At 38.5% G+C, this 14398-nt stretch overlaps 1 protein-coding gene across 2 annotated transcripts in view; it reads left to right on the forward strand.

The window, feature by feature from the left end:
* Positions 1 to 3838: 3838 nt before the first annotated feature.
* Positions 3839 to 14398, forward strand: part of ADARB2 (adenosine deaminase RNA specific B2 (inactive)) — a 434991-nt gene continuing 424431 nt past the window's right edge. For both annotated transcript variants that reach the window (XM_084620362.1, XM_084620363.1), the window contains exon 1: positions 3839 to 4211. In XM_084620362.1, the coding sequence (XP_084476488.1) occupies positions 4112 to 4211 (100 nt within the window). In that variant the 5' untranslated portion in view covers positions 3839 to 4111. The remainder of the gene's footprint in view (positions 4212 to 14398) is intronic.

The following is a 14398-nucleotide window of genomic DNA, read 5'->3' on the forward strand; positions in this document are numbered from 1 at the left end:
CTGGAGTCTCACCTGCAGAGTCTTAGGATTGCATTTCGTCCTGTTTCAATGCCCTCGAGCGTCTTTTATCTCCCAGTTTCTAAGGTCCTGATTCTTCTTTTCACCTTCATGGGCACAAGGGAGCAAAAGCAGGCAGAAATAGGAGGGGAGGGGGAGCATGAAAGAGAGGGAGAGGAGTCCTCAGAAGCCCTTCTCTACCTCTGAAGGGGACACATTGGGAAGTTGTCACTCTCTGCAGCCTGCTGCCCTCAGAGCCACACAGAGATTCCTGTAGAAGGAAGGAAGTAGAATTCATTAACTCTCACTTTGTGTCTGTGTATGGTGTTCTGTCCCTTCTTGTGGTAGAGAGAGAGAGATAAAATGAGTCAGCTCTACAGGCTTAGCTAACAGGCAGATGGCTTTTTAGTTCATGCAGTAGAGGCTCATGCAATAAGCTGCGGAGTCCCAGGTTCGATCCTGCGCACCACCAACCGGGATCTTGTTGATGTTACGTCTGCACCCCCACATTGGAGCTGGAGTTTAGACACAGGAGTCATAGTCAGTCATGAAGTGTAAGGCCAGAAAGGACCAACAGATCATCTAGTCTGCTCTCCTGTATATCACAAGCCACCAACACCCGCACTCTAAACTCAGCAACCAAATATTGATATCCACTCCACACAGCTCGTAAGAGAGGGAGGGGAAGCTGAGGTGCACCATAGTACAGAAGTAGGACTTCATTTCTGTGCTGATTCTAGTGTCTGCAGGTTTTGGAGGTCATGCCCCTGCTTCCTCTGCCATTCATTCAGACTCTTTTTCATGGAGGGAAACACCCAGTGGAGACACTGCAGAGTTTGCCACCCTGAGTGTCCAGGAATCCCCACCATGTGAGTTTTGCCATGAGAGGAAGCCCCAGCCAGTGGAAGCACTTGCTTCATACAGTATTATAAGGGTCCATAGTAGAGGGTACAGAATTTTTCTGGGTTGTGTTCGAAAACCAAAAGCTTTTTCAAATTTCAATAACCACATAGCTTAGACAAAATCAGATTCTTTTCCTCACAAATATTTTCATATTTTCAAAAAAATCATCAAAAAATTTAACAGAAGATTTCTAACCGGCAGAGGCAATATGGGGGTGGGAGGCATGAAGGGTCAAGTGCCCCCAAGATTGGTTTGTCAAAGGCAGGGAAGGAGAGGGGCTCTGTCCTTCTCTCCCTGCGCTTCTCCCCCGCCATGTTCAGCCGCTCTCCCTGGCAGCCAGGCGGGGAGCAGGACAGAGCCTCTTTTGCCTGAGAGTGCCTGGCTAGGAGACAGTGGGGGCCTGCTCCTTGCCCGGGCTTGGCTGCCGGGTACAGGGGTTGAGCATACCCGGGGGGTGCTCTGGCTCACCCGGCCCCTGTCCCCAGCAGCAGGGCCTGGGTGGGGGCAGCCTGTGTAAACATGCCAGGGGGGAAGAAGGGGCTCACTTGGCCACTGTCCCCAGGATTTGTGAGGCATGGTGGTCACACAATTCAGGTGCACACGAAGTTCTGCTAAGATGCAGCCAAAATCTGTCTCTCATATTTTAGCTATTAGTTGCTGCCTACTGGCAAATAAACTACTTGGTCTTTTCTTCCGTTCTTTTAGTTTGGGAGACCCTGTGTGAAGAGGTGAGTTGCACCACATCTAGACTGTATTGAGGCTTCGGTTTGTTGCAATCACTGTTGGTGGGTCATTCCCTGTGCTGAGGGAATGTCTTATAAGAATTTGAGGCTAAGCTCTGACAATCATGTGTTGTACTGGCTGCAGTCAGCTATAGAGATGGGTCACAAAAGCAGTGGCTGTTCTTCAGATAACAGAGCTGACCGTGAAAGAGCATGATATATGAGGACTGGCACCTTGAAACAAATCCTTCAATCTACTTCAGCTTGTGCAGGTTGCAGTGCCTCTGTGTCATGTGTGGGTTTTGTTTTTCACAGGAGGCAGGCTGAGGTGCGGTAGACAAACTGCAGCTTCTTGAGAGCTTTGGCTTTAGCTCCAGATAATACAGTCAGAAGGAGTCCAACCGACCGGTAATGAACAAAAGGATCACTGTAGTTGGGCCCTCATCTGAGAAGAAAAGACAAAGTCTCCTTGTTAGACAATGGAATCTGGTATTACTGGTAATTACCATTATTTGGGTGTCCAGGAACAGGAATGATTTCAACAGAACCCCAAGGCTGCATACTGCATTGACCATGCACGGGCATGAGACTGCAGTTGAGAGACATTGTATTTACTACATTCTCTTTTTTGCACTAATATTGCCTGTGTTTTTCCTGGGTCGAGCCCAAGTTACTTCACTTTCATCCGATGGGATATTGTCTGTCTGGGATGAGAGTCCGGGCCGGACCGGTTTGTTTACCTGCTGCATCTGCAGGTTCGGCAGATCGCAGCTCCCACTGGCCGCGGTTCGCCGCTCCAGGCCAATGGGGGCTACAGGAAGCAGCAGCAGCCAAGCATGCCCAGCCTTACAAGACCTGGTTTTGGAGGATCGGATAGAGGGATTGTCACATTGCCTAGGCACATGTGGGTCAAATTAAGACCTTTACACAGAATGTACTTGATTTTATTAAAGGTTTAAATCAAAACCTTAGTATGATTTTATGTCCTTTTTATATATTTAATATAAAAAAATCTATGTAGAGTTCAACCCTGTCTAACCAAAAAGTTTCAGGGGCATAAAACATTTGAATATACAGGGGTCTGAATAACAGGGAGTGTTACAGCCTAAGTGCTGCACAGCCTGGGGTGTAACCTAGATGCAGATAAGAGGGAGTTTGAGATTAAAGAGGTTCCAATAAGCAGAGCTTTACTGTACTCCTATGGCTTACTGCAAATGGAGCAGCCACTGAGGACATTAATTATTTAGCATAACTTTTTCTCTAATATTATTTTCTTCTGTGTTAGCAATCTAGGGTGCAGCTTCATATTCTTTAATCAGCTGATAACTAAGAGGAGAAATGCCCTGAAGAAAAAGATCCCTGTCACTTAAATGGGCGATCGACCTGCTGTGTAACCTTTTATTTTCTTGAGAAATATGTAATGTTTTGTGGTCAAGCTTTTCTGAGGAATGCCGTTGCCATCTTCCTCCATATAAGCCCCTCTGTACCAGTTACCTTCATTGCCTGGTTTCCTAAACGGAGCGCCGCAGAGTGTAATATGTCCGTTTTGAAATCAGACTGCGCCCTGGCACGCTCATTCATTTACTACACTCACAAGGAAGGGCAAAAAGAGCTATTTGCCCTTCATTATGAATTTAGCAAACAAATGTGCCTTTAAATAACTAGACATGCAATGGGAATCTTGAATAAGATTTGGGGGTAGAGTGTTTCTTCAACGGTAACCCAGATTCTTCCCCTGGAAGCAATCATCAGTGCAACAAATGAACTAGTTAAAAACTATTTTGTTAGGGTAAATAGTCCCAGCATTTCTGTGTGTCGGGAAGCATAATATTCTGTGTTCCTATGGTCTACAGCAAAAAAAAAAAAAAAGCCTTGCAATCCCTTTTGTAGCATCCCTTCCTGTAAGCTGCCCCTTAGGCTTTTCCCAGATAAACTGGCAGTATGTTTTTATTCCCTACAGTGCAGTTCTCCCTTCCTTTCTATCAGGTCCTAGGCATATCCGTCAGCCCAAATGGGAGCTGAGTTTGCAAGCTGACAGGGGATGGAGAGGGCTGGTGGTGCTGATGTCAGAGCCAGGAGACAGTTGTGATTGGATCTAATTAGACTTTGCTGCAGCAAATAGACAAGCTCCCTGCATGATTGGCTTCAAAGTGGCTGGTGCCAAACAACTAGCAGAGGTGCAAAAAGTAGAAGCCGTGCATTTACAGCCCTGATAAAGGAAGGCAGCCTGAGTGAGAGCTACCAGGCTCTTGAGCAGCTTCAGTCTATACCTTTCCACAGTTCTCACAACAAGCAGTTAAGCATGTCAGCTCAGAAGATCAGAGACACTTAACCCAGCTGATGCCAAGTGACAGAGAATAATTAGAATTAAACACCATGCAGTACTAAAAAGTGAACCTTATCCACAGATCTATCAAGCAGCAAGAACCAGAGGTGAAAATATACAAGAAAGAAAAGACCTGTACATTCTTGTTTACTGAACTACAGCTATGACATCAGTTCTGGGGAACAACAGAGCTTCTGGAGGTCCAAGTACTCAACTAAAATGCAAGTCCAAAAGGAGGAGGAGAAGGAGATCAAAGAGGAAAGGTAAGGTTTGCTTTTCCTCTACCTTTCTTTTCTTTCATTCTCTCTCTTCCTTGTTCTCTCTCACATACTCTCTCCGGGCTGCTGCTGCTTATGTTGTCTATTTATTTTGGATATATGCACTTTTTTGTAGCCTCCAGGATGCTGTCTACACAGAACACTGGGTACAGAGGTTGCAAAATACCCCACAATTTCATGTAGGCTGTAACAAAGAGAGCCTTGCAATTGCTGGAAGTAAGGGGATGCCTGAAAAAGGATAGGGATTGTTATTTTGTTGAAGGAAAAGGGAAGTGTTTTGTTTCCGTCTTTCTTTGTGCTGGATTGAATCAGTTTAATTATCCAGTTTCTGCCGCACAACTCAACAATCCACGGCTAGTGTGCTTCCTTTGACCCTGTCAGAGGTAATGTTATCACATGATTCCTAATGAAATAATACATCGAGCAGTCCTAGGAATTAAAAAAGGAAATAAAAGGAAGCAAGACTTTTGCCAGGTTTTTTTTTTTTCCCCAAATACAAATCACCTTCAGATTCAGAGTTGCTCATACCACTGACACTGGCTTTGCAATAACATGGGACCAGTTCTTATTTATCTGAGTATTTCTCCTATGACAATTATGAACTGCCTAATAAGTCTCACTTGCACATGGCTTATGAAGCAGAAATTTAGTATGTAAAAAAGGATAGAGGATACACCATCTTGTTGGTAATGAAACAAGCTGGAAATCAGTGTGGGGAGAAAAGCAGTTTTCTGACAGGTTGCTACTTACAGACTGTTATTTTTGCCCTGTTATTAATATTTGCCTAAGCTTGCTGCAGTAAAGTTAGTAAATGCATTAATTCTGATCCACTTCTCTAACCAAACCTGCATTATAGAAATGCTAGATTAGTAATTACTCTAATCCAAAAAAAAAGTGAAGCTACTGAATGTCATTGCAGACTGTGAGTATGCCTTAGATAAAAGCTTTTCCCAAGACAATCTTGCTTTCTCACAGAGAGGGAATAAGACTTCCTGCCACATTCCTGGTGCTATGCCTGAACAGTTAAAGTTAGGGTTATTGTAAGATATTGTAAGTACTTGAAAGTAAAATAAAATTGATTTAATAAGCAGAATGTCAGAAATGCCCAGCTGCAATTTGTTAAGGCTATAAAGATGCTAATACAAAAGGGTTTACCAGAGCTGTGAATTCCACCTAGTCTGTAATTGTCATTGCTTCGGAGGCCTAAGATAAGTTTCTGTCAGCTAGCTCGTCAGCTCAAGCTGTTCTTTTAAAGCCTTTGAGTAGGTTATTTCTTCTTCAGATTCTGGAAATTAACCAGACAGTTTGGAAGCCCTAAATGTCAATTATTCATGTGTCTTTTAATTATTGCCTCACACAAAATCCATTGGGCGTGCATTCTGGTAACTTTCTAGAAAGGCTTCAAAACAGGCTTTCTGTGGCGACTTGCAATAACTAGCCGAATGCTAAAAGGGGGACTCTGCAAAATTGGATTGTCACTATTATATATTTCCCAGAAACTCCATCTTTTTGTTCAAAATTTTAGTAACAAATAAAGTAAGTAAAACAATCAAAAGTGTATGTGAACGGATACTTGAAATAGAAAAGCAGCAGCCTGCGTATAACTTTGACTTATTTCAACAAATCTTTAATATTTTCTAATAGCTCATACCAAAGGGTCTTCTACAGTTGTGCTTTATGCTCTGTCACAAAAGAAATATTATCTAAAGTACTAAGCAAGGGAAAAGTCCACCCCACAATTAATGTGGATTAAATCTGTTAGTTTGTAAGGCTCTCTGTTTTTACCTAAACCTAGCTCTACTGACTTTGTAATAAGTTATATGTGCTTTAGCAAACCTAGTTATCAGGACGTTAAAATTTGGCCACAGACTGTTATCCTAAACTTGGGTACAGAAATGAATCAATAATTCATTTAACTATAGAAGATAGATTCAAAGGCTAATTACACTTGTTAGTTTTGTTTCTAAAACAACAAAAAAGTGAAGATCTTTAATAAGGTGCCGTTTCCTATAAACTGTTTTGCTGAAATAATATGGAAGTTAGGCATCTTCTTCAGACAGCAAAGTTGCTAAACGGTAACTATTTGCAGAATGCACAACTGGAATTTGGTAGAATTCCTGAAAGGAATTGATACATTTGTCCAATAGTAGATAGACAACTTTCAGGAGCTAATTTCTGATTCCTTGAAATATGGACATTTGTAACCAGTTTCTGAATTTTTTAACTGGTTAGCATGTGAATGGTGTTATCATTCTAATTTCCCTGCCCATAGGCTCATAGTGCACACTCACAAAAATTCATATGTTCATGAATATATGATGACAACTTAAGAAAAACCCAGTATTAAACCTGTTGGATCTGTTTTTTAGAGCACACCAGTTTCCATACTGATTGTATGTTTGTTTGTTTTTTTACTCAGACCAGTTAATTGCTGATACAAAGGTGTTGTTCAGTGCATCAGATATATTGAGCACTCAACAATAAAAAAGGAACGCATCTTTTACATGAATGAATATGGGTCCTACTGTTTTTCAGATACTGCGCACAATGTAATCTATTTTAATCAATCGAGAAAACCATTTTTAAAGGATTATACCAAAGGTTTATGCATTTAACTATTTTCCAGTGTGTGTTTTACTATCTACAGCAGGTACACTTTTGTCAGGTGTTATTGAAGAAAATAAACAGGGGGTCGGGTGGCTGCGTGCATGTGTGTGTGTGCGCATGTATATGTGTGTTATATATATATATAACGTGTGTGTGTGTGTGTGTACACAAGTGCACACAGAGACACTCACCTCCGTGTTCAATTTTAATTTAGTAGAAATCAGTGTGAGAAAATGAAATATATCTAAAGACACACAAGTGATATTACAAACAGATCATTTCTAGAAATAAATTCATTATATCAGCTATATATTACATATTTGATGTGTTTATGTATCAGGTTAGAAAGTTGTACTACTTTATAAAACACTTAGGCATGCTTTGGAGTAAAAGCAAGTATTGCTCTCTATTTGATGCCATTCTTTATCTCTTTCTGATTTTAATTTCCAGGTTTTTGTTTATTTTCTTACACTGCTCGATGTGAATTTTAATGCAATGCCTCTGTGTATCAGTGTATAATCCTTTGCTGTGTTTTTCATTGATTCTGGCACTATGCTTTAGGAGTTACGTTACCTCAGAGGCAGTTACATCTGAGGGAAACAAATTGCATTCTACAAAAGTTAAATTTCTGCATTTATTTAGGATAAATATAGGGAAAGGGACATACTCTCACAGGGACAGGCACTATTTCTGTATTTGTAAATCAGGCAGTGGGGAGTGTAATCCCCATGTACTGTATGGTTTCAATGTTCAAAGATATAGTTCAGTTATTATTATTCCCTGTATTATGTTTATAGTGAATGAGTCTCAGGGCTTAGTTAAGACCCTAGTATTAATGGTATAAACAAATGTCCATGCAGTGTGTATCACATTACAAGCATATTTACATAGAAATTTAATTTAGTTTTACACTACTTACAGAAAGTGTATTGGAAGGCTAAAATATTCTGATATTCATAGCTATTTTGTAAGCAATTATGATTAGGAATAGTTGCACTATTATTCAGAAAATAACAATTTTAACTCTTAATGGTAAGTAAATATCATAATTTCTCAAAGGGCAGATGTAAAATAAAGACAGATATTTGCCAGAATATCAGCATGCTAATTTTCTGTAAATTACTTAATGGCAGGTCTGTAGCAGTATTAATTTTGTTCTTTTAATCTTTGTCTATGGTGTGATCTGACTTTAGAGAAATATGCTTAATAATTTGAATAAATCCATGTTAACATTTATCCATGTTAATATTTAGTGGCTTGTGTCCCTTTGCAAAACAACAAAAAACACCTTGCAAATTCATATGTGTACGAGTTTGAAACATAATAGGTTATAAACAGATTACTGGTAAAATTCACTTCAGAGCCTTGAAAAAATTCTGTGTAGAAATAGGAAGGGAAGGGCAAGAACTTTAAAAAGAAAGTTTGTTTTCAGATGAAAATGCTTAAAAAGGGACTAAAATAAAACAGAGTTGTAACATGTTAATCATGCTGTAAAAGGCCAAACTTTCATAAGCCTTCCTCATCTTGGTGGAAATCAACATTTGGAATCTTAACGTGAAGTTGGTGGGTTGGAATGTACCACTGCTTCATTATTTTCCAAAAGACGACAACAATTAAATTTACTCATTGTTCAAGTGTGATTTCTTCAAAGCCATTAGTTAAACTTAATCGTAGGAAAATGGAGTGAATCAGATATAAACGCAAAGTGAAATACTGGAATAGAGAGAGCGAGAGAGAGCTGAGCTCGCTATTGATATTGAGGGGCAAGAAATAAAAGTTGGCAAAATAAACACAGTAAGTGCAGCGGATGGTGAGAGAGACAGGATTATGATGCAATGAAATTCCAGAAAAAAATAATGAAATAACAAGAATGTGCTGAGGATGGAAAGAGGAAGTCAGCTTCAGTCTTCATCACCCAGCAATGCCAAAGTAATAAATAAGCGTGTTTCATCTTGGTTCAGGGACACAACTCCTTCTCTACAACAGGATTGTGTTGTGTTTCAAGATGCTCTCTGCTTATCTCATACCCTGACAGCTCAAGAGGAAGGGCCTGGATTTGATGATAAAATTAAATTGATTAAGCCTTTATCCATCTAATTTTCAACCTTTTTTCTTTTAACTATTACCTCCAATTTCTAGTGATCCGTGTAATGACAGCAATTGGAGATTGCATCAAGGGCATTAGCTACGATGGCTGAACTTAAATTTAGAATAAAAATATGGGATTCATGCATTGATATCTAAATAGCGGAGGATTTGGTTACAGCATAATTGCCTCTTCCTAGTAACTGCATGTAAGTGAGGGGTCAATAAAATTGAGCATTTTACCTTACCAGAGAGAGCAAAATATTTTGGATTAACCTTCACATGTTTACGTAAAGGAGAAAAAAGTACTAGCATATAAATCAATAATATATTCACACTGTACCTGTGCACTCCTTGTAAATAGCTATCTTCATTTTTTCAAACAATTAGAAATTAATTCAGGTTTTTTTGCTTCCTATTATGGCCGTTCAAAATCTCTTAAAGACACCCACAAAGCATCACAATGCAGAAAATGACTGTATGTCACTTAACATCTGTCATTTCTCTTTGTGAGTTGAGCAGGTAAATTTTCCCACACGGTTCTACACACCCAGGCTCACATACTCCAGATTATTAAGCGAGATTAATGCAGTTTTTAAAACATTTACGACAGCCCTTTCTGAAGTTCTACTGATACAAATGGGAAACACTGCACTAAAAATTAAAGGTCAGTTGAAATTGCCTAATGAAATATCAAAGCCACTAAAGGTCTGTACAAACAGTTTTATTAGCTTTACTTCCATTTATGTCTGTATGTGATAGTAAAAGAAAAAGTGAAACATTAGAATATCTAATATCCACTAATTGAACTACTTGGAAACCCTCCTGGCCAATATGCTATAGGTTTTGTGAGTAGTAATGAACCTAAATTGATTCCTACATTTAGAGCCAACTATCTCGACAACCTTCTAGGCAGTTTACAGTTTTTCCTTTGTAAACTATTAGTTATCGAGACAATAAAGCTGATATGCATCAGCAGATACATCAGTCTAAAAGGGTCCATGATAGACTTGACATTTTTTTTATGTATCACAGCCTGATTTCCCTGTAAATTACATAAGCTCCAATAGTAAATAAAGTGCTTACATTTCTTCCCTATCTAATCTTCTTTCCCTGTTGGCTGCATTGTTCAAAATTCAGACAACCTAGCAGAGTTTGCAAAAGCATGTTGTAATTGTGAATGTAACAAAAGAGCACTTTGTTAACTCATGGAAGCAGCTTATGACTCCTAATAGTGACTAAGCCTTGGTAATTCATAAAGTAACCAAATGTGGTACCTTTAGTGTACAAGTGATCTGGTGGCTCATTGTTAAGTTTTCTTAATATCTCTTCTTTAAAAGGTGTATTTTTTCCTTTTTAACATGCAACGAGAGAAAGCATTTACTATTTATTTGAAAGGTTTCAGAGTAGCAGCCGTGTTAGCCTGTATTCGCAAAAAGAAGAGGAGTACTTGTGGCATCTCTAAGGTGTCACAAGTACTCCTTTTCTTTTTATTTATTTGAAGTATGTAGATGTATTTCTGGGCTCTGAATTAACCATAGCCACTCAAAGCTAAGAACTGGACATCATTGTGAACAGCTTAATGAAAACTTGTCCTGACTGTGCGGCAGTGGTGAGAAAGGCAAACAGAATGTTAGGGGAAAAAACGAACAGGATGGAAAATAACAATGAAAATATTACAGCGCCATTATATATATGAATGGAATGCCCTCAGCTGGAACGCTGTGTTCAGTTCTGGTCATCTGGTCTTAAAAAGATATCACAGAAGTAGAGGGATCTAGAGATGTGTAACACAAAGAATTAGTGATATGGAAAGTCTTTCATCTGAAGAGAGGAAACATAAGAGGGGCGATGGCAAAGGTATACAATTAATGAATGGTCGTAAGGAAGGTAAATCAGGTAGTCCTCTTTGTCTATCCTTAATAATACAACACTGAAACTGAAAGACAACACATTTAAAATTGATAAAAGGAAATATATATTTTATATAACACATAATGAACCTGTGGAACTCATTGCCTCCAGATATTTTTTACTTCAAGATCTTAATAAGATTTTTTAAATCCTGTATATATGGATACTGGGCTTGATCCTGCAAAATTGATATCAGTGAAAAGTTTGCCATTGACTTAAGTGAATGCAGAATCAGGCCAGAATTGATGAATTAATAGGATTTGGTTTTTAAATAGGAGCTATAAATCCTTGTTCTTCAAAGCATAATCCAGCCACTTACTAGAGCTGGATGGATTAGGAGGAAACTTGCCCTACAGGAAAGCTATTCCACAACTGCTCACTGTAGTGTTTCTTTCGCCTTATTCTGGTGTCCTGGCCATTGTCAGCAATACAGTACTCCAGATTTTGCTGTTGTGGAAGACTTAAAATGCCACCAGTAAAATAGCTAGAAAAAACATATGGTTAAAATGACATGTGTGGGCAGATAATTATTTCTTTTTAAGCAAAAGAAAACCAGTGATATGAAATGATGGCCATATATTATTATTATTTCTTTGTATTATCATAGTATCCAGATACAGTAAATCTTTTATAATCTGTATATTTACATCAGTGGATTAGTCCTGCAACCCTTAAATAGTCTTATTTATGCAAGTGGTCCCATTGAACTTGAGGATTGGGTCCCAAAGTATTTTTAAATGCATTTGATTTTAGATATATACCACCTGCTAATATTGTTAGGAAGTACTGATGGTAAAGGAGGTTGCTGGTTCTTTTTCTTTTCTTTTTCTTTTCTGGGGTTCAACAGTGGTTTACAACTAGATTTCAGTCTGAAATCTACAGAACAAAGTGACATTACCATCTTTATATAATCTTTGCTCTCCGTAAGAGAAACTTTGTTCAGAATTATTAGTGGAGTCGCCACTCTCTCGCTGTTAATGAAACACCAGCATGAAGAGTCAAAGGTGTATGAGAAAAAAAAATTTGAACGTGACAGACTTTGTATCTCCATCCTTGTAGAAAGAGATTTACACCAAATTAATTTAACATAATTGCCTGGTTCTTACCTCTTCTTAGAAGCTGAAAAATGGCTGTTTATTCTTTAAATGGTGATGGAGGGGGGAAGGGGGAAAGGCAGTTAGAAACCATGGGAAATATGAACCGGAAATAAATATCAAACAATGGCTATGACGCCCGCACTAATGACATATCACCCTCATACCAGGCCTTAAGCTGCCACCTCTACTTGCACTGGAATCTCATAGTAAGGTCCTGCTCAGCATGAGCCACGGTAGTAGAATTGTGCCTACTGTATATATATAAAAAATGGTCTCCAGCTGCTCTAGACGTCTAGACATGCTAAATTGATGGGTATCATAAAACCCAGGTTGTATTAGGAAATAGCTCTTAAACACAGTGGAATCCACACAGTTCTTACTTAAATGTGGGTTATTATTGGGTTTTATAATATTATGTTTAAGAATTTTATATATACCTGTAGAAATAGACAAAAGATATAAATGCAAATACAAATATAAATATAGTGTGTACATATACACACAGACAGGCATATATATAATAGTCCCAAATATATTGTAGTTAAAACAAATATGTGAAACCTTCCAAAGAAAACAGCAAATAGAAAACAAATGGAGAAATAAATAAATGGAAGAAACTCCTAATCACAGTTTCCAAATTATATCTACAGTATATGAAATGAGTACATTTGCTACAAGTTTTTTAAACTTGGTTACTAGACAGGATAGCTAATTTAAACAGGTTTTCGTCTAATGAACTCAAATATTGCAGACCCAGAAGTTAAATGAAAACATTTAACGTGTTAAAAATGAGAGGATTTGGTTTAAACTGCTTCATGTGCTGATCTTGTTTCAGCTGCATCTATGGCAAAACTCATACTTCGGAGGGAACAGGGGCAGACCCTAAGCTTGTGTTTTGTATTACATTCATCCTATCATCATCATCATGTTTCTATCATCCCTATCATACCTGCCACAAAATACATATAGATTCCTGAGTAGTTTATAAGTAAAATAAACTTTCTTTTAGCTGATATCCAGGTTGTATCTTCCTTTCCCCCTTGCCAATCGCTTCTATTCGGATGTTGAAATTTATACAAATGGTAATTTAGGGATGGGGGGGGGGGATCACAGCTATCTGTATTGTCTCTATCCATTGTTAAGCAGCAGAAACAGTAATTAAATTGCAGCTCAGCTCTTGCTCTTTATATCTTTAAAAGTTTTAAAAGAACAGTGTGAGCAGAGAATTTTCCCTAATGTCATGGACAGAAGATTTCCTCGAGCTGCTAACTGCTATGCAGTATATTAATTGGTCTGTGGTGCAGCATTTATTTATGCTAAAGCATCTGATATATTTGTCTGTAAAATCTGTTATTTTAAAAATCGCGATATTTGGCTCATCATCACCACAGATCACTTTAAAATGACCAATTTTACGGGCATCTGCCATACTCCACAAAGATTTATTTTATTGAGTGCAGTATTCACAAAAAATACCTTACATGCATTCAGCTGAAAGCCATAAACTTAGTCACTTGATGATAAAAAAGCAAAAAAATCCTCGTACTACAAATTCTCCAATATTCCAGCACATGCTGAAAAGGGGGATACCTAGTATTTAAGTATAAACACTACTTCAATTCTCCTAGCACAAACCAAGAGCAAGACTCCATACATGAACTTGTGTCCTAGCAATAGTGTATAGTAAAAGCATACCTTTCCTCTGCATTCAGTTGCTAGGAGAATGGAGAATTTGTAGATCTAAGCGTGTCTGGGACAAATTGTAAACAGTGAGGATGAAATGCAGTCAGACACCAACTTGTCATGAGTATCCCGCTCCCAATGCATTACAATTTGTTCTCAAAACCAGATGCGTTTGTTAAAGTCTTATCCTACTTTGATTAGTGAGAAGTGAAATAGAAATTAGGAGTCTTTGCTTTTATAAGTGTGGTTTGCAATTGTAATAGGACTAATAACGGCTTTTACAGAACACACATTTACAGATGCATTCTAGAAAGTGCACACTTTGTTAGCCAGATGTTATGTTCTGAATAAATGGCATCAGACTCCAAAAAATAATTCTAGTCAGTGATGTGCTAGAGGGCTCATGTGAGGACTCCGGGAGTGCCTTGTTAAAATTGCACCCTCAAATTGGAAAGAGGGTTGGTGTGTTTTCCCTGCCCAACACAGAGATTATCCTCTTTCTTCAGGTAATTCGAACTCTTCCAAACCAGAAAGGATTCTTACTGCTAGGGTTAATAAAAATGCATCATCATCATTGTCATAATACTTGGCACCTGTGCTTTGAATATTCAAAGCACTTATGCAGAAATTGTCATATTACGTCTCAGAATTAGAGAGGCAGACTACCTAAAATTCACAAGTGAGGAAACTGAGCCAGAGTGGTTCATGGACCTCAGGGTCAGGATCAGGTTTAGAATTCAGAAGTTTATAATACCCAGTTCTGTGCAGTAAACCCTTATTCACATT

This window comes from Lepidochelys olivacea (genome assembly GCF_965140295.1).
Source record: "Lepidochelys olivacea isolate rLepOli2 genome assembly, chromosome: 2".
In the NCBI taxonomy this organism is placed as follows: domain Eukaryota; kingdom Metazoa; phylum Chordata; order Testudines; family Cheloniidae; genus Lepidochelys; species Lepidochelys olivacea.